Source organism: Microtus oregoni, unplaced genomic scaffold (assembly GCF_018167655.1).
Source record: "Microtus oregoni isolate MIOR12 unplaced genomic scaffold, Mior012 000020F_ref0000438, whole genome shotgun sequence".
Classification (NCBI taxonomy): domain Eukaryota; kingdom Metazoa; phylum Chordata; class Mammalia; order Rodentia; family Cricetidae; genus Microtus; species Microtus oregoni.
This window is the reverse complement of record NW_024543079.1, coordinates 15,070,389-15,085,074: the sequence shown is the minus strand read 5'-3', so window position 1 is coordinate 15,085,074 and position 14,686 is coordinate 15,070,389. Positions and strand designations below refer to the sequence as shown.

At 47.9% G+C, this 14,686-nt stretch overlaps 1 protein-coding gene across 3 annotated transcripts in view; it reads left to right on the top strand.

Annotated features, from left to right (window-relative positions):
- Znf341 (zinc finger protein 341) overlaps positions 1-13,437 on the top strand; it is a 42,123-nt gene extending 28,686 nt beyond the window's left edge. For all 3 annotated transcript variants that reach the window (XM_041670063.1, XM_041670062.1, XM_041670064.1), the window contains 5 exons: positions 6,007-6,103; positions 6,700-6,832; positions 9,997-10,108; positions 10,315-10,385; positions 12,116-13,437. In XM_041670063.1, coding sequence (XP_041525997.1) covers positions 6,007-6,103; positions 6,700-6,832; positions 9,997-10,108; positions 10,315-10,385; positions 12,116-12,630 — 928 coding nt within the window. In that variant the 3' untranslated portion in view covers positions 12,631-13,437. The remainder of the gene's footprint in view (positions 1-6,006; positions 6,104-6,699; positions 6,833-9,996; positions 10,109-10,314; positions 10,386-12,115) is intronic.
- Positions 13,438-14,686: the final 1,249 nt, after the last annotated feature.

Here is a 14,686-nt window from a genome sequence, read left to right as displayed (position 1 = left end):
GCTACAGAGAAACCCTGTCTCGAAAAACAAAAAATAAAAAAAAAGAAAAGAAAATCCAAAAAAGAGTGAAGAAGTATTGAGGGCTAGAGAGATGGTTCAGTGGTTAAGAGTATTTGCTGAGGACCTAGGTTCAGTTCCTAGCCCCCAAATAGTGGTTCATAACTGCCTTTAGCAGAAGAGGGATCTGGTGCCCTCTTCTGGCCTCTGTGAGTTCCTGCAGGCACAAGGTGCACATAAACTCATGCAGGCTCACACACATAGACAGAAAACAGTCTTGAAAAACTGGTGTTCTAGGGCTGGAGAGATGGCTCAGCCGTTAAAGGCTAGGCTGCTGACTAAGAGCAGGTGTTCCACAAACAGTCCTGAGCCTATGAGGACAGGTGGTGACAGGTATCTATCTGGGACACCTTCCACTAAATATTTTTATGTTGGGATGGCTTTTGTGTTTCATGCAAACTTATACCTGTAGATATTTGTCTGGTGACCTCTGTTACCTCAGAAACTTCTGGGTGAGGCTTCTGGGATTAATATAAGCAAATGCAGATCTTTGAGCCAGAATTGTTGTTGCTGGGGAGACGGGTGTGTGAACAAATGCTTCTTGTACACTATAATGAAATGCTGCCAACCTGCCCTCAAATAGCTCAGGAGGCAGCTGCTTCAGGGTTGCCTGAGGGTGATAATAAGTACGATGGAGCCATCTGCCAGTGCTCAGATCCCAAGCTGACGAGAGCCAATGCATGGCTTTGGAGAAAGTGTTGAACACAGCCTCAGTTCCCTCTCCTGTGATAAGGGGTTCTGGCCATGCTTAGCCTGTTAGAACAGGACTGTCCCCATGTCACTGCCTGCCAATCAACATCTCATGTAGTCCTGGATGATTTCACTGCACACAGCCAAGGATGACCCCTGACTGTTGATTGCCTTGGCGGGTTACTTAGTCTAGGGTTTGTAACCCTCCTGGCAGTTCAGTTATTCCAGCACACCTGGCACTTATCTCAGCCGGGTGTCCCTGGACTCTCGAGGCAGAACGACACCCTGCAGAGTGGCACAGCAGGTTCTGTTCTCAGGCACTCCTCTCCTTGGGGGCAGGAAAGGCCGGACCAAGGACCTCTCCCCAGTCGCCTCTGGAACTCCTCTGTAGGGCGTCTGCAGCCTCGACGTCAGATCCAGATTTTATTTTCTTTCTGTGAAAAAAAGCACAAACATATCCTCGACCCCAAATATATATAGGTCGGGTTTTTTCATAATGTATTGTAAGGGCCTTTCCACCTTGCCCTAGCAAAGGTCAGCTTGGTGTTATCGCACCAGATCTGTTTGCATCAGGATCTGCTTGCAACTTTTTATGAGTTGCTTCCAAGGAGCCTTGGCATGCTCCACAATCTTTTTTTTTTTATTCTTAACCATATATGCAGTTCTTCCATTGGAAGAGCCATTTGTAAAATTTAGCATAAAATCCTTTAAGGGATTTTTTGCTATAACATTAGTAAAATACAGTTGTGTGAATTGTAGCAATGATCATCTGGGAAAAGATTATTGTTTTTGCCTTTGAATTGAGCAAACACAATTGTTCAGGAATCAGTCTTAAAATTATCAATGAATCTATTGTTTAGTATAAGAAACATTGATCATAGTCAATATTTTGTCAAACCATTTTTAGCTTTTATCCTGCCCTTTTGTATCAGACAGGCTACTGTTTTAAATTAAGAGTTTAATATCTTAACTGGCAAAACTGTGAAGGTTTAGCCATAAACAGCATTTTTTTATAAAACTGTTGTAGAATAAGTTTATACTTAATACATGTACTCGCCATAGCTGAATCATAATTAATATACTATATTTGTTGATTATTGTATATTTTACCTGTTGATTTATATTTTACCTGCTTGAGTACCTGTTAGGCAGCTGTTTTAAGCTCTCTATTGGAAACTGTTTTTTGTAAGAATTTTACCTAGCGGCTCAAGGTCTCCCATAAGAATAACTAGGGCTTTAACCATTGGACATCCAACCAAAAGTTTGTAAGCTATCCTCCTCTTAAGTTTTAAGTCTGCCTTGCAGATAGGAAAATGGAAAAAGGAAGCATTTTAACTAATAATGCTGGCCTCATTAGACACCAACATGTAGAAGAATGAAAATAGATCCATATCCATCTCCATGTACAAAACTTAAGTTTGAATGAGCCAAAGGCATCAGCATATAAAAATTATGTTGAACCTCACAGAGAAAAAATTTTTGAAGCACACTTTGCCACATCTCAAACACAGCCTCAGTGGCATAAACATTTGGAGAAACCATAAATTAAATCTCCTGAACTGAGAAACTTTTGTATAACAAGGCTAGAGTGGGAAAAGATCTTTACTTATTATAAATCCATTCCAAAAATATATGAAGAACTCAGGAAATTAGTTATTAAAAATTAATCCAATAAAAATATTTGTTACAGACCTAAACTGAAAACTCCCAGACGAACTAAAAATGACTGAGAGACATTTGAAAAATGTTCAAACATAACATCCTTTAGCCCTCAGAGAAATGCAAATCAAAACTCTGAGATTTTATCTTATCCTTGTAAAAATGACCAAGATTAAAAATTATTATTAACAATTTATGCCTAAGAAAATGTGGGTAGGGGGCTGGAGAGATAGCTCAAAGGTTAAGAGCACTGCCTGCTCTTCCAGAGGTCCCGAGTTCAATTCCCAGCAACCACATGGTGGCTCACAACCATCTGTACTGAGATCTGGCGCCCTCCTCTGGCGTGTGGGCATACATCAAGGCAGAATGTTGTATACATAATAAATAAATCTTTAAAAAAAAAAGAAAAGAAAAGAAAATGTGGGTAAAGGAAAAAACTCCATTGCTGGAAGTGCATACTGACAGTCACCTTTGGATCATACATAGTATTGAAAAACATGGATAAACCAGACTCCCCCAGCAGGAAGAGAAGAATCAAAAATCCAGGGCCAGCCTGTTCAGCGACCCTGCACCAGGAACTAACGAAGACAAAACCAGACTGCAATCCTGATAACAATCCCAAGAAACAGGGAGCTTCCCCACTGTGATGGATTATCACTGTTTTAGGAACTAGCCCAAGAGAAAGCCAGACCATATCTTGAGAATAATCTTGAGAAACAGGAGTTTCCCCCTGCAGGTACTACTGTTTTAGGAACTAGCTGATTATGACCCTGGGAGTGGTCTCGAGAGGCAGGGAGCCGTGCCTCTGGGCTGTGGTCTCTTTCCTCAAAAATTTTTTCTCCTGTCATTCGGGGGTCAAACTCCTCCCCCCCCCCCAACCAAGGCCGCGTGCTTGACCTCAGCAAGGTTGGCTTCCAGTGAGCCATGGGGGGGCCGCGCCATCCCGAGACCCAAGTGATAGTCTCCCCAGCACTGGGGGACCCCCATTATGTCTATTTTTTAAAATTAGGCAAATACCTACCTTAAAACTCAGTAATACCCCTTTTGGGCCTAAATACAAAGTTGTTTAACCATAAGACCATGTGCTCAGCCTTGCTTACAGCAAAATTACTTTATCATAGCCAGAATCTGAAAACCCAAATGTACCTCTTTTATACCTAGGATAAATGAGACATCATCCTTTTAAATATTTATAAATACCACAAAATATCTTGGAGTAACTCTAAGCAAGCAGGACAGAAGTTTTGGGTCCCATCATCTCTGCCTGTGAAGGCAGAAATGTTTTTTGTTTTTAACCATTATCACTTGGTAGAATATAACTCTGGCCCTTGATAAATTTAATTAAGAGGCCTGAGGCCTGAGTCTCAGCAGGTCACCCTGAAGCCACACCTAGCAGCAGGAAAGGACCTCAAGCTGAAACAAACGACTCCCACCCAAGAGCGGGCTGTACAAATGGAAAAACTTGTAGGATAAGAACTTTAAACCTTGAAAGATCCCCTACTTTCTTGGGAAAGCAGAAGAAACACAGCAAAAATGACAATTTTACTGAAAGCAGTTTACAGATTCAGTGTAAATGTCCATTAAAAATTATAGCAATATTCCTCACAGAACTCACGTACAGATTTAATGTAAATGTTCATTAAAATTATAGCAAAACTTTTCACAAAACTCAAAAGAACAATCCTCAACTTTATAAGAAAGAAATAAAAACTCAGGATAGCCTAAACAATTTTAAAAATTTTCTGATTGTATTACAATCTTTGATTTTAAAACTTTCCTACAGAAACACAGTACTAAAATTAATCTACCTTAGATACAAACTTATACACCTACAAACTAAAGATTTTTGACCAAGAAGCAAGATTTTTAAAATGGAAGCATATTTACTGTCCTGAATGAAGCTGTAGCTTTTTGAGTCTAGATTCCTGTATACCAAACCTGCCTGTCCCCAGATTCTCACCCCTGCTACTCACTGTATTTTTTTGTTTGTTTGTTTTGTTTTGTTTGATCGAGACAGAGTTTCTCTATAGCTTTGGAGCCTGTCCTGGAACTCATGCTATAGACCAGAGTGGCCTCAAACTCACAGAGATCCGCCTGCCTCTGCCTCCCGAATGCTGGAATTAAAGACTTGTGCCACCACCACGCAGCTTGTGTTTGTTTGTTTGGAGCATGCTAGCTGCGGGTTTTGAGGAGGGGGTCTGTAGGGTCTTTCAGTTTGCTTGTTCTCTTCTTTCCTTTTGTTGTTTGAGTCAGGGTACTGCTACACAGCCCTGACTGGCTTGGAGCTTGATATATAGACCAGGCTAACCTCAATTCGTAGCAGTCCTCCTACTTCTGCTTCCTAGGTGCTGGATTAGAGGTATGTACTACCACACCTTCTCCCACCTCCTTATCTTCCCTTTAAAAATAAGATTTATAGCCTGGTGTCACAGCACAGGTAACCCTGACACTTGGGAGATAGACTCAAAAATTCAGGGGCATTCTTGTTCACTCTGAAGTTTGAAGCCAGCTTGGGTTCTATAAGGTACTGTCCCAAAATAATTCTTAAAAGATTTATTGATGTTATTTGCTCCCTAGTTACAAAAGTTATTTTTGTTAAATACAGAGAAAAGGACGTATTTTTTAATTTGTTGTTGTTATTTGCCCGTGGAATGTCAGAAGAGGACGTTGAGTCCCTTGAAACTAGAGATGGTTGAGAGCTGCCATGTGGGTGCTGGGAATCAAACCCGGGTCCTTTGGGTGAGCAGTCAGTGCTCTTAATCACTAAGCCAACTCTTCAGCCCTGATTTTCATTTTTAAAGACATCATCTGGCTTCCTTGGTGGATAAAAGACATCAGGGGTCAGGAGGAGTTAGGGAAGCCAGTGAGGCCCCTATATAACTGGAGGGTTCTTGTCCTACCTGGTCCCACAGCCACTTTTAAAATAACCACTCCAAGGCTTAATATTAATTACAAACTGTTTGGCCTGTTAACTCAGGTTTATTATTGTCATTATTATTATTTACTTACTTACTTATTTATTTATTTTTGAGATAGGGTTTATCTTTAGCTTTGGAGCCTGTCCTGGAACTAGCTCTTGTAGACCAGGCTGGCCTCAAACTCACAGAGATCCGTCTGCTTCTGCCTCCGAGTGCTGGGATTAGAGGCATGTGCCACCACCGCCCGGCTCTCAGGCTTATTATTAACTGGCTCTTACAACTTAACTCATTTCTATTAGTCTATATTTTACCACAAGGCTCATGGCTTGCTTTCTCACATCTTGTTTCTCTGGGAGCTGCTGGTATCTCCCTAACTCTACCTTTTTTTTTCCCCTTTGTCTTTGCTTGGATTTTCCACCTGGCTCTATTCTGCCTAGCTATTGGCCAAATCAGCATCTTTTTAACCAATGGTAATAAACATTTTCACAGCACACAGAAGGGCATCCCACATCACTCCTACACCTGTCTCAGCAGCTCAGCTGAGGGTGGGAAATGTCGGAGCAGAGTGCATGCATTTGAGAATGAAGTTCATGTAGGATTTTACCTCCTGAAGTTGGTTTTGGGGAAGCAAGGGAAGTCTCCATACTTGCTAGAGCCCATCTCACTCTTCCTTCCCACTTAGGTGTGTCAAGTGTGTCAATAAATACTCCACTCCTGAGGCCTTGGAGCACCATGTACAGACGGCCACTCACAGCTTCCCCTGTCCACACTGCCAGAAGGTAGGTATCGCAGAATCTTCTTCACAGGAGGCTGAGAGGGACAGTGCCCTGCCTGAAGGCTTCTAGCCGGGTGCGCTGGTGCAGGCCTCTAATCCCAGCACTCGGGAGGCAGAGGCAATCGGATCTCTGTGGGTTGGAGGCCAGCCTGGTCTACAGAGTGAGTTCCAGGACAGTCAGGGCTGCACAGAGAAACCCTGTCTCACAACAACAAAGACATGGATGATCATTCAGTGACAGAATTCAGGTTGTCTAGCATGGCATCTGCAAAGAAGACTTTGCTGAGAGTGTTGACACCTGGTGTGGGTCTTGAGGGTCGAATAGGAGTTTATGAGACTAAGAAAGAACGGCCTTTGTGTAGGAAGAACAGCAGCAGCCTGGGTGGCAGCTCAGAGGGACTGTGCTTTGGCTGGGCTCAGGAGTGCTCAGAGAGCCGAGCGGTCTGCAGGACTAGGTCTGACCCTCTGGCCTCCAGCCCTGTGGGCAGGTAGGATGTTGTTTCCAAGAAGCTCAAACCAGGTTCCCTGAGCTCAGAAGGTGGAAGGTGGTGAGAGAAGGGGTCCTGGAACCTGACCTGCCACGATCCTGTCTTTCTCCAGGTCTTCCCCTGCGAGCGCTATCTGCGACGTCACTTACCCACCCATGGCAGTGGTGGCCGGTTCAGGTGCCAGATCTGTAAGAAGTTCTTCCGGAAGGAGCACTACCTCAAGCTGCATGCCCACATCCACTCAGGTGGGTGCCCTACGCACCGCTCTCCCCATCTCTAGCCTGCCCCTCTGTCTTTTCCTTCTGTACTGGCTCCATTCCCCTGAATCCCTCTTCCTGTCCTCACCTGTGAACACGGGACTCCCACCCCCTCACCTGTGAACATGAGGCTCCCACCTTCTTACCTGTGAACATGGGGCTCCTATCACCATGAAAGCAGAGGTGAAACAAGAGATGGTGGCGCACGCCTTTAATCCCAGCACTTGGGAGTCAGAGGTAGATAGATCTCTTTGAGTTCGAGGCCAGCCTGGTCTACAGAGTGAGTTCCAAGACAGCCAGGGCTACACAGAGAAACCCTGTCTCAAAAAAATAGAAATAAAAATAAACAAGAAAAAGGAAGGAAGGAAGGAAGGAAGGAAAGAAAGAAAGAAAGAAAGAAAGAAAGAAAGAAAGAAAGAAAAGAGAGCGGTGGGGGGGCTTGACTCTGCTCTCTGGGTGCCAGCCCTGCTAGGCTACCTCATGGCTACTGTAGGGTGACTGTCCTGCAAATTCCTGCCTCCTCTACTAGGTTCCCAGCTTGAGGTATAGTTAAAGTTTTGAGATTGTTAAATTTTTATGGAGGAGGGAGAGACAGTATCTCGTATATAATCAAAGTTGACCTTGTATTCCTGATCATCCTGCCTCTACCTCCTGAGCACTAGGATTACAGGTCTGTGCCGCAAGATTCAGTGTGTGTGTGTGTGTGTGTGTGTATGTGTGTGTGTGTGTGTGTAAAATGGGTGTGGACGTGGCATACACATGCGGTCCAATGGCAGCCTTGGGTATTAATTCTTACCTTCAACCTCGCTTGAGGCAGGGCCTCTGTTGTTTGCTGCTGTGTACACAGGCCAGCTTTGGGGTTTATGTGCCCAGGGATTCTGTCTCCAACTCTCATTGCCCTTTAGCCTTACAGGATGGCAGATGTGTGCTCCTCTCCCAGTTTTATGTAAATTTAGAGATTTGGACGCAGGTCCTCACACTTGGGCAGCAAGCATTTTACCCACTGAGTCATCTCCTCAGGCCCAGCATCCAGTTTTATCTTTAAAATAAATACCGGCTGGGTGTGGTGTACACCTGTAATCCTGGCTACTCAGGAGGCGGAGATGGGAGGGCCAAGTGAGTTTCTCTTTCAACACAATACCAGACCAAAAGCAAATCCCACGCTAGAACCTGTAGGTCCCAGCTTATACAGTGCTCCCAGCTCCCTCCCTAGTAACTGCGATTACTGCCTAGTTTGGGTGACAGATTAGAAAAAAAAATATTTGTTTGTGTGAGCTGATGTCATATGCATGTGTACTCTCAGAGACCTTAAGAGAATGGTACCAAGCAATTGTGCACTGCCCAACATGGGTGCTGCTGGGACCTGAACTTAGGTCCTCTGGAAGAGCTGCTGCAAGCTCTCTTAACTGCCTAGTCATGTCCTCCAGACCCTCTGGTCTTATTTTTTATCTGTTCAAAACACTTTCTTTTATGTAAGTGAGCACATGGCGTAACTCTATTATCTGCTTATTTCCTTAACAGTATGCCACAAAGACATTCCTAGGAGTGCTTTCCTTTCCATAGCTGCTTAGTCCCATCTGTTCCCTATGAGTGAACTTTGCTTTATTATTACTATTACTATTATTACTATTGTACTGGGGATTGAACCTAAGGCCTCATATAGATAAGCCCTACAAATGAGCCATACTCTAATCCCAGATCCTTCAATAAGTTTTTTTTAAAAAATATTTATTTATTTATTATGTATACAATATTCTGTCTGTGTATGACTGCAGGCCAGAAGAGGGCACCAGACCCCGTTACAGATGGTTGTGAGCCACCATGTGGTTGCTGGGAATTGAACTCAGGACCTTTGGAAGAGCAGGCAATGCTCTTAACCTCTGAGCCATCTCTCCAGCTCCCCTTCAATAAGTTTTTCAGCCATTATTATTATTATTATTAGTTAGATAACATTACAGGTTATAGTGGTGCATGCCTTTAATCCCAGCACCCAGGAAACAGAGGCAGGCAGATCTCTGAGTTAGAGGCCAGGCATGGTCTACAGAGTTCCAGTAAATCCGGGGCTACTCAGAGAAACCCTGTCTCAAGAGGGGAAAAAAGAAAACTGTGAACCAGGTGGTGGTGGCGCACGCCTTTAATCCCAGCACTCGGGAGGCTGAGGCAGGTGGATCTCTGTGAGTTCAAGGCCAGCCTGGTCTACAAGAGCTAGTTCCAGGACAGGCACCAAAAACTACAGAGAAACCCTGTCTCGAAAAAAATCAAAAAAAAAAAATCAAGAAAACTGTGATAGGGGTTGGGTGGAGAGATGACTCAATGGTTAAGAACACTTGCTGTCCTTCCAGAGGACCCAGGTTCAATTCCCAGTACCCAAAGGTCAGCTCACAACGGTCTGCAACTGCAGTTCCAGGGCATCTGATGCCCTCTTCAGGCCTCCTTACATCAGGCATGCACAGGCACGTGGCACACAGACTTAAATGCAGGCAAATAACGACATACACATAAAAATAATTATATATATTTAGTTAAAAATCTATTTTAGCCGGGCGATGGTGGCGCACGCCTTTAATACCAGCACTCGGGAGGCAGAGGCAGGCGGATCTCTGGGAGTTCGAGACCAGCCTGGTCTACAGAGCTAGTTCCAGGATAGGCTCCAAAGCCACAGAGAAACCCTGTCTCGAAAAACCAAAAAAATAAAATAATTATATATATTTAGTTAAAAATCTATTTTAGCCGGGCAGTGGTGGTGCACGCCTTTAATCCCAGCACTCGGGAGGCAGAGGCAGGCAGATCTCTGTGAGTTCTAGGCCAGCCTGGTCTACAAGAGCTAGTGCCAGGACAGGCTCCAAAGCTACAGAGAAACCCTGTCTCGAAAAACTAAAAAAAAAAAAATCTATTTTAAAGCTGGGGTTATGGTGTGGTGGTGTCATGCTTTCCTAGTGAGCATCAAGCCTTGAGTTCCAGAGTGACACATTCCTGTAATCTTAGCACTTGGGAAGGCTGAGGCGGAGGGATTGGAACACTCCAATCCAGTTTCGGCTATGCAGTGAAAACCTGCTCAAAAACTGAACAAAACCCATCCAAACTCTGTGCCAAGTCAAAAGAGAAGCTCCTCCTCCCGGGGCATTCAGACTGGTGTTCCCACATCCCCACAGGCGAGAAGCCCTACAAATGTTCAGTGTGCGAGTCTGCATTCAACCGCAAAGACAAGCTGAAGAGACATATGCTGATCCACGAACCCTTCAAGAAGTACAAATGTCCCTTCTCGTAAGTAGGGGCTGCCTTATTGATGGGGTTGGGCTGCGTTACCCAGAGGGGCTAATGTGGAAGGCTGGACTGAGGGCCTCTTGGGCCCTGCCTGCCTCACTCCCCACTGCCCCCTTTCCTAGCCCTTTGATCAACAAAGGCAAGCGCAGGCACCGGCGAGAGGATTTATGCGCCTGCACTCCCTAACTCGTGACTTTGGGTTTCAGGATGCACACAGGCTGCAGTAAGGAGTTCAACCGGCAGGACAAGCTGAAAGCCCACATTCTCTCCCATGCCGGTAAGAGGCTTAGGTGGGGGAACTGGCTGAGATAAGATCCCCAAGATACAGCTATTGGAAGGAAGAGCAGGCACCGGTATGACGCATATTGTCCGGCCTGGGGTTTCTGCTCATGTGTTCATGGGAGCTAGAAGCCAGGTCTGCGCTGGGGGCCTTGGCATAGCAGAGGTGAAGTAGATGCAATCCCAGCCCCTTGGGAAGTAGATGTGAGCTGGACTATGTCGGTGCCATCCAAGGTGTGGCTAAGGGCTTGCCTGGGAAGGCCGGACAGAGGTCCCCAAGCCACCTTCCTGGGCAAACAGGAGTGCTTATCAGCATCCCCTCCACTGTCCATGCCCCCCTCCACTGTCCATGCCCCCCTCCACTGTCCATGCCCCCCTCCACTGTCCATGCCCCCCCTCCACTGTCCATGCCCCCCCTCCACTGTCCATGCCCCCCCTCCACTGTCCATGCCCCCCCTCCACTGTCCATGCCCCCCCTCCACTGTCCATGCCCCCCCTCCACTGTCCATGCCCCCCCCTCCACTGTCCATGCCCCCTCCACTGTCCATGCCCCCTCCACTGTCCATGCCCACCCCATTCACTGTCCATGCCCACCCCATTCACTGTCCATGCCCCCCTCCACTGTCCATGCTGACGCCCCCATCCATTGTTCATGTTTCTCCTTCACCATCCAGGCTGACCCCATTCACTGTCCATGCCCACCTCACATCCACGGTATGTCAGTGTGACGTCTTCCCCTTACTGTAACAATCAAAACTGTCTCCAAAAATTCCTGTGGAGATAACGTGGCCTCTGTTAAAAGCTTGAAAATGGTAACATAGAGCAGGAGGATGCCTCAGCCTGGCATGTATAAAGCCCTGGGTTTGATTCCCAGCTACACATAAACTAAGCATGGAAGCCAAAAACTAGGGAGCTGGAAGCAAGAGTTCAAGGTCATCTTTGGCTTCATAGCAAGTTCAAAGCCAGCCTGGGCTAAGGGAGCCTTCCCCCTCCTTTTTAAATCAGAAATGGGGAGAGTTAATCAAGGACTTTGACTTTGAACAAGGCTTTGAGCCTTGGTGCTTGCCAGCTTCTTGCTGGGTGGTCTCAGGCAAGCAGCTGCTCCTTTTGGGCCCCCAACCCCAGGAGCTGAAGGGTGAAGGTATTTACAGAAGGAGCCTAGCCCAGCCGGGTTGGTGTGGAATCAGGGAAGTCCTCCACAGAGCCTAGGCTTAAGGAGAGAGAGGAGCTAGGAAGACAGAACAAGTACAGGCCCCTGGATAAGGAAAGCCCAGAGTGGGGGGGGTGGTGGTGGAGGAGGGGCTGGGCAGACCACTCCCTGATTTGTAGGAAAGGGCCTCAGCAGGGTTTAGACACCAAGCCGTTTACTGTTTTGTGCTTTACAAAAACATCTCTCTCTCCCATTGGCAGGGGCCTGAGGGGCACAGGTGAGGCCAGCAGCCCAGAGGTGGTGGCTGCCTCTGGCCATCCAGGGAGAAGTGGTGTGACCTACAGAGTCCACCAAGGCTTAAGAATTTAGCAGATTATTTCAGACACGGAGAAAGCAGGTGCAAAGGCCCAGGGGCAGGAGGATACACAGTGTGGGGGAAGTGACAGGGGACAGTGGAGCCTCCTGGTGAGGCCTGGCCACACTGACACTTGTCCGCTCAGAGGCTGCAGTTATTCCTGGGTGGGACATGTTGCGGGGTGAGGGGCTGTGCCTCTCCCTGATGGCTCCTCCCTCCCCAGGCCTGAAGCTCCACAAGTGTGGGCTGTGCAGCAAGTCCTTTAGCCGCCGAGCCCATCTGGCCGAGCACCAGCGTTCACACACGGGCAACTACAAGTTCCGCTGCGCCGGCTGTGCCAAGGGCTTCTCGCGACACAAATACCTCAAGGATCACCGCTGCCGCCTGGGCCCCACGAAGGACAAGGACTTGCAAGCCCGGAGGCCTCCCCGGAGGAGAGCAGCCCCACGCGGTGGTGGCAGCATTGTCAGTGCGCACAAGGAGGAAAGCCCTGTGCCCGACCCACTGGGACTGGAGGAGCTAAAGGCTGCAGGGCCCGCACCCGAGGCTGCTCCAGGCAAGCCACCCTTCGAGCAGGACGCCGTGTTGTCCATCGTGGTGGGCGGAGACCCAGAGCTGGTGGTGCCCGGGCACACCGAGGGTCTGGGGTCCAACCTGGCACTGGCCGAGCTGCAGGCCGGGGCTGAGGGTGCATGTGCCATGCTTGCTGTCCCAGTCTACATCCAGGCCTCCGAGTGACCAGGCTGGACTTCCCGGGTGGAGGACCATGGCACAAGCCCTTTTGGAAGTTATGTATCAACCCTATGCCACCACTGTCCTTCAATGCCCTGCGAATCGGCTGAGGAGCCCCGTAGCACTCACAGGGGCTGAGGCAGGCACCGTAGCTCTAGGGCATAGCAGTGGTAAGAGAGATTGCCAGGGCTGAAGAGATGGCTCAGTGGTTAAGAGCACTGGCTGCTCTTCCAGATGACCCAGGTTCAATTCCCAGCACCCACATGGCAGCTCACAACTGTCTGCAACTCCAAGATCTGAAACCTTAACACAGACAAACATGTAGGCAAAACACCAATGCAAATAAAATAAAAATAATTTAAAAATAAATAAAAATTAAACAAAAAGAGAGATAGTCAGAACATGAGACGCCCAGGGGCTGAGTGATAGAGGCTGGTACTTGGGTCTTGTCCAAGAGAAGGCAGGGTGGTTCTACCCACCAATCCAGGCTACCTGGGGTGGCCTCAGATAGGGCTGCTCTTTCTGCTGGCTGAATACTTCCTGATGGCGCCCTCAGAGGACTGTGTGAGGTGCATATGTAAGTGGCACTCAACCTGGGGCTTAGAGTGTAGCTAGCAGCCAGACCTGGCTTCAGATGTCCCAGTGTGGCTTCGAGCAAGGCGCTTCACCTCTCTCTGCTCCACTTCCTCACCTGTACAACAGGACTTGATAGAGTGCTACCTCTTAGAGCGTCCTGAGGACAAAGGGCTGCACACAGTACCCACGGCTTGGAAACTGCTCAGTAAGTCTCAATAAATGTTTTTATCAGTGACATGTGTCCAAAAGACTCAGGCCTGAGCCTTAGTGTTTCCTTTCCGAAGGGGCGGTACTCCTCTCTAAAGCCCAGGCTGATGTGCCCTGTAGCACCCACATCATAACCAGCCAGGGAGAATCACAGAGGAGCAGGCTTGTCCAGACGGGTGGTAACTCTGACAGTCAGCAGCACTCAAGAAGCTGAGGCAAGAGGATTTCAAGCTTCCGGTCAGCCTGGGTTACAGGCTCCCAACCCCTCTCTTTCATGGGTGGAGACCCGGTGTTTTCCAGATGCTATTACATAGCATGTTCTGTGCGAATGGCCCCTGGAAGAGGTTTATACTTGTGCGTGGGACTTCAGAATCCTGGGTCTTCCCTGCATGCTGTCAGTTCAGAAGCTCTGACTATAGAGAGAAGCCCTCCCCATGCCCCACGTCTAGTTGTTCCCTCCGTTCCCAGCTGGTTCGGGTGGGAGGCAGGTAGGAGAAAAGGGCCCTTAACTCATGTTTATCCATCTCTTCACAGCCACCCTCTGAACCATGTTGCTTCTGTTACAGAAAGGGAAACTGAGGCAGGGCACAGTAGAGTTGACTGATGACTGAGCTGCCTAGAAGCCTGGCATGGCCTTCAGAAGCTCTGTGCTGAGACCCAAGGCTGGAGCTCAGAGCCATACCTGACTTCCCACATGGGGGGTGGGTGGGGGCAGCTGCAGGAGGGGCAAAGCCATTGGGGATGGGCGAGGGCTCCAAGTGTCCCATCTGCAAAAGAGCTAGAGGACTGATGGGGACAGGGACTTTTGAAAGAGATGACATTTGAGCTGGGGCTTTGTTTTGGTTCACGTGATTGGCTGGCTGGCAGGCTGATTTTCTGAGATAGGGCCTCACTCTGTAGCTCACTAAATAGCCCAGCCTGGCTCCTAACAAGTGCTGGGATTACAGATGTGGCCCCATACCGGCTGCCACAGAGAGCTCGGGTGGGAAGACAAGGGAAGGCAATGAAGGAAGTATGTGTGAAGTCTGGGCTGGACAATGGCCCAGGGTGACCGGATATTGGGAGGAGTACATGGAAGGTGACAGCTGTATTCATACAATGGACACTGCTCATGTCACACTGCTGCAGCCATCAGGTGTGTGCCACTGCTTCTCCGAGTTTAGAGTTGAGGAAGCAGAGGCACAGAGAGGCACACTCCTTGCCCAAGCTCACACAGCGTGCGAGTGGCAGAGCTGGGAGTCAAGCTCTGCTTCCTCATGCTCCCAGCCACTCTGCTCTG